General features: G+C 45.6%; 1 protein-coding gene across 1 annotated transcript in view; it reads right to left on the bottom strand.

The window, feature by feature from the left end:
* Window positions 1-1,695: 1,695 nt before the first annotated feature.
* Window positions 1,696-5,164, bottom strand: part of CDKN1C (cyclin-dependent kinase inhibitor 1C (p57, Kip2)) — a 17,827-nt gene continuing 14,358 nt past the window's right edge. Inside the window, exons 4-5 of the mRNA XM_014959931.1 lie at window positions 4,438-4,562; window positions 1,696-1,818 (exon numbers count right to left, since the gene is read on the bottom strand). Of these exons, the coding sequence (XP_014815417.1) occupies window positions 1,696-1,818; window positions 4,438-4,562 (248 nt within the window). The remainder of the gene's footprint in view (window positions 1,819-4,437; window positions 4,563-5,164) is intronic.

The following is a 5,164-nucleotide window of genomic DNA, read 5'->3' as shown; positions in this document are numbered from 1 at the left end:
AAAAAAAAAAAAAAAAAAAAAAAATCATCAAGGTTACTCATTACGTTCTGTATGTTATCACCAGAGATTTAAATGTGCCACATACTCCGTGGCCAATTAAAACACACACTGCTCTGTGATTTCTGTTCTAATTGCAGCCGTCAGATTGGAGTCTGGGTTTGGAGTGCTTTGGGATGGGTGGAACAGGTGGGAAGTGGAACAGCAACAAGGGGAAATTTTTTTCTTTATTTCTGCATTAAATACAGCAATACATTTCAGTGAAATACAAACAAAATTATAAGAAACCAAAACTTCTAGTCCTACCACATGGATAAACATCTTAAATATCAACTGAATCAGGTTTTTTGTTGCCACCTTTGGTCTGAGGAGACAGACAAAACTGTGAAGGTTTTGAAAGTGCACCTGTTCATCTCAACTGGTAATTCTAAAGTCAATGCAATTTATGTCAAAGACAGAGTAATTCCAAAGTGCTGCATTGAAAAGGTAGTATTAGATATGAAATGTTCCAGTGTCAAATATCTTGGCTGAAAAGTCCAACTGCTGTGAGAACAGGAGCAGTACAAATATTGAAGGTTGTGCTCCTTACCACCTTGTAGCTGTTGCTAAATCAGCTGTGTTAAGCTCAGCACTGCCACTGGAGTTGTATCTCACTGGGGTTGAGCTCATGGTGGGTGGCTTTGAGCAGATGTCTCAGTCCCACCATGAACATGCTTATTTGTTGCCCTTTGTCAGCTATTACTCTCATGCTTCCCTTGTAAGTAGAGACAGCATGGGTTGTCTCCACGGCCCAGCTTAGCTAGTCTGGAGTCTCAGCTTCATTTCTTGCTCCATGTTAAGGCCTCCACAACCAGAATAAAAATGGGGGTCTGCACACACATCTTCACCAGAAACACGGCAGCACATGGAAACATGTACTGTGGTGCCTCTGCATGTCTTCCTCCTCACTCCATTTTCCACCCAAGGTGGGAGGTGAGGTTGCAGCAAGACATCATGTGAGCTTAACATGTTTTTTCCTCTGTTGTCCTTTTCCAGACGGATGCTTGGCAGTCTTGGGGGGGAATGCATTTGTGTCAGTTGATTGCAATGTAGATTTTAGAAAATGGCTCAAACTACTTTTTATCTAGCATGCCTAGACAAAGGGGGGCTGTGCACCAAGAATCCCACCCTCTCCCACCTCTGGGTGCCACGCTGAGGGTGCGGGATGCGTGGGGGATTTTCGTGCCTCCGCAGAAGAAATCCGCGGTGTTCATTGTTATTATTATTATTACTATTTTATTGCGGCGTTTGACTTCAGCCGCTGCGCCCCCCGGCAGAGCGGCCGGGGGCCCTTGGGAAGGGTCGTTCGTGCCCCCCCAGCGCTGCGCGGGGGCGCGGAGGGGCGCGCTGCCGCCGCGGGGCCAGCAGAGGGAGCGCACACGACGCGGTGCTGTTGCGGCCCCGCTCCCGCTGCCTGCGGGAGTTTGGGTGTGTTTGGGGAAAAGGGAGGTTTTTTCCGAAACTGCCACGTCTGGCCCTCTTGCCACCCTGGCTGTAGCCCGCCCGGTGCGATTTTTCCATCATTTTACGTTGTGACAGGTTTTGGGCAGCTCCTGCTGCGGGGCTGAAACACTGCACTAAGAATTGTGAGGATGTGCTTGGTTGGTCAGAGCATCTCTTCAACCACGCTAAAAAATCCACAAATAGCCACTTTCCTTTTTAAGCAGGTGCTGTTTCTGGGAATGCCATCTCCAATACACCGTTGATGCTTGAAATGCGGTGGCCATCACCTCTGCAGTCCGTGGCAACATCCCTGATTGCAGGTGTTGGAGCTGTCGCGTTCTGATGGGGAGACAGGGCCCAAACTGTGCTAACAATTGTCCTCAGTCCCAAACTCTAGTGGTTCTTGATGCAGGACTCATTTGAACACATCTTTTGCATGAAAATTATCAAAATTGTAAAAGAAAACCAAGTCATGCAAAGAAAAGACTCATGAAAAGATCTTTGCATTGAAAAAACTTACTCTGGCATCTAGCATTCAGAAAGGACCAGCTGCTTTATAGACAAAAACCACCCCTAAATGTGATCTGAGACCCCAGACTCACAAACCAGAGCTTAATGGAGAACTCCTCCACCTGCACAGAAGCCCATTGACTTCAGGGGAGTCTGCACAAACCATTTTGCAGGAGCAGACCTGAAGTCAGCCACACAGATAAGTGATGTGACATCAGTTTGTCCATTGTCCATATTCTTAGCCCATCCCCATGCCCTATCTAATCTTTATTTTCTACTGACAATGGGGGAAAACAGCCACTGCAGATGCCCCTAAGCTCCTCTCAAAAGCCATTATCTGGCAGGTCTCTCTAGAGGACTGTGCTAACTGTGGGAGAGTTTGCAGTGATGTATACTAACTAGCCTCTATTTTGACACTTCTACCAGTAAAAGATCTGGAGTTGTCTGATACACCTTAAGCAAATCATCAAGACAAGCATCAACAAAGCTGATAGAGAAGGAAAAAAGCAAATGTTGGAAGGACCTGGATATTTTCAGGAAGGATTAAGAGTAATCAAGCTTGGATCTGCAGAGCTTTTTTTTTTTTTTCTTTCCTCTCCTGACAAGCCCAAAGCACTCCCTCCCCGGTGAGTGCTTCCTGCTCACTACTTCTGTCTTCTTACTGCCTTTCTCCAACCTCTCTAAGACCCTCAGCTGTCAAGATCCCCTCTCTCCTGGCTGTAAGTCTGTGAGTTGTTCCATTCCCAAATGATCTCCTCCTGCATGCCCCCCGTGAGCTTGGAGGGTGGAGGAAAGGGTAATTGAAAGGAGGTAGTAAAAGAACGGTCTGCAGAAGTCCAAGGTGGTTTGTGAGGTGGGAATAACTTCTAAGACAGAGATTTCTTCTGCCACATCTCACTTCTGAGTGTAGTCCCATCAAAAGAAGGTTGAGGGAGCCCAAGGGGAGGGGAAAGGAAGGAGTTTGTGTTGCTGCTTCCCCTTCTGCACACACTCAGAAACCTGGGACTCTTTGGAGGCTGACACAAGGCAAACTTAAAATAGACTCATCCTGGAGGAGGCTGCAATTGCCAGTACAGGTCCTTCTGCTGTGCCGTCCTGGGTAATACTCTCCTGGTGCAGCTGAAGCATCCCATATATCCAGCCAGGAGCTGCTGAGGCTCCCAGCTGCGCTCCGTGTTGTGGCTGAGGCCAGCAACACAAGACAAATCACAGCAGCAATGGAAACCTGTTCTACCATGCTATATACATGTATTAATCTCCTGTCCTAATTCACCAGAAAGGCAAAAAGACGTATCCTGGGGACTGTGGCAGCTGTGATTAAGGCTGGGATACAGGAGAGGGCATCAAGGAAGGACATCACCTTGCAGAGGAAGCATTGTGTGCTCCTGAGCCTGTCCCACTTTCCATCAGGGAGCAGACTGTGTCACCACATGTGTGCACCATCGTGGAGCAGTAAAATCCAGTCTTTCCTGAACTGACCAAGATCTTTCAGTTGGCTCTTGCCAAGTAGTCTGTTGCTTAACCCAGGTAAAACAGTGAACCACACAAAATCAGATACTGAAATACACACGTACACACATGCAGATGTAAATATATACCATGTCTGCACCAAACATAAACAAAATAGTCTCCTCTTGTACATATTTGGGTACTTCTGCTTTAGCTATTATCCAACCAAATATCTCTGTTGGAAAACTTCTCAGCCTTTTTTTATTTTTACTACAGAGGTCACAGGTTTACCATTGCCAAAGTTTACAAACAACAGCTATGTCAGATTTACCTTACCCCTTCCTAAAGATCATGCTATTTAATAGGATGTAGGAGTTGGTCATTCTGTTTGTGATTTCTTTAAGGCACCCACCTTATTGTAGGCTACAGTACTGGCACCTTACCTAAGAGATGGGTCTACGGCAGTTCAGGCACTTTTTTTTTTTCCTCGTTGCTGGTAGAGGTGGAGGTTTTTTAATCCTATTAATATCTGACATAAATTATGCTAATGATGCAGCACTCTGATCCATGTTTGATACCAGGTTTTGAAGTGGTTGTTGCTAGTACATCAGTTGTGAGGAGCTAAGCCACTGCCTTCAGTTAGGTGGCCCGTTTGGCCAGGGGTGCTGCTGTTTTTTTCAATAACCCTTAAACTGTCTTTTCTAATCACTGCGTACTTTTTCCTCTTCCTTCAGAGCACTTTCACAAACACAAATCTTTATTTTGAGGCATCTTATTGTGTGCCCTTGCTATTGTACACAGCTTTTCTTTCTCTCAAAAATGAAACTCAACCTTAACAGCTAATAAAATCATTTGGGGGATTACAGAACGTTATTAACAGGAGGTAATCACAAGGTGAAGGTGCAAAGTTAGTTAGCATGCCACCCACACGACCTGGGTCTATCCAGCTGCGGAGGGCTCTTATCTCACAGAAAGTAGCATCCACTCTGCTTAAAATACACCTTGAGTGTGTTCAGCGAGGACTGTAACACATTTGTACCCCGGTGCTGAACCGCGCGCCAGCCCCAGACGTTGCAAAGAGGACCGGTTGCTGCTAACAGCTTCAAGTGCGGCGCAGAAAAGACCTAAGAAAGAGAGGAAAAAAGCAGGAAAGAGCTTATGCTTGGATGTCTAGGGCCATCTGCCACCGCAAAAGTACAATACTGGATTCTTGAAATGTAAAAATAGATCTCAAAAGAGACATGTTTTAATGAACTGAACACAAAGAAACATGGTCGAAATAAACTGAAAACAGAAGCAAGGTTCAAGGATCTGTTTGTTAAATGAACACCCAAAGCCAGAATATGTTTTTAGTGCTGGAGAATGCTGGCTGTCTGGTTTCTGCTAAAGCCTCCGGTCTCTCTTTGGGATGCATGTGGGAGAAGGAGGGGGTGAATGGCAGCCCTTGTTTGTCCTCTCTTGAGGAATCTAATTATGTATCAATTGATTTCAAAGCCTGGAATAGTAACTCTCTAGAAAACACTCGCTCAGAGACATTGTTCCAATTTTCGCCTGTTCATAATTTATTCACCTCCGGTTTCAATGAGAAGGGCGCTCCCTCATACTGATTCGCCCCCCGCAAGTTGCACAGAAAATCACAAGTTTGTGGACTTTTGGGGAAAAAAAAAAAAAAAAACAAACACAACAAAACAAAACAAAAAACAGGCAGGCAAGACAGCGCTGCGAG

Source organism: Calidris pugnax, unplaced genomic scaffold (genome assembly GCF_001431845.1).
Source record: "Calidris pugnax isolate Ruff unplaced genomic scaffold, ASM143184v1 scaffold435, whole genome shotgun sequence".
NCBI classification, from domain to species: Eukaryota; Metazoa; Chordata; class Aves; order Charadriiformes; family Scolopacidae; genus Calidris; species Calidris pugnax.
This window is presented reverse-complemented; position numbering and strand designations above follow the sequence as displayed.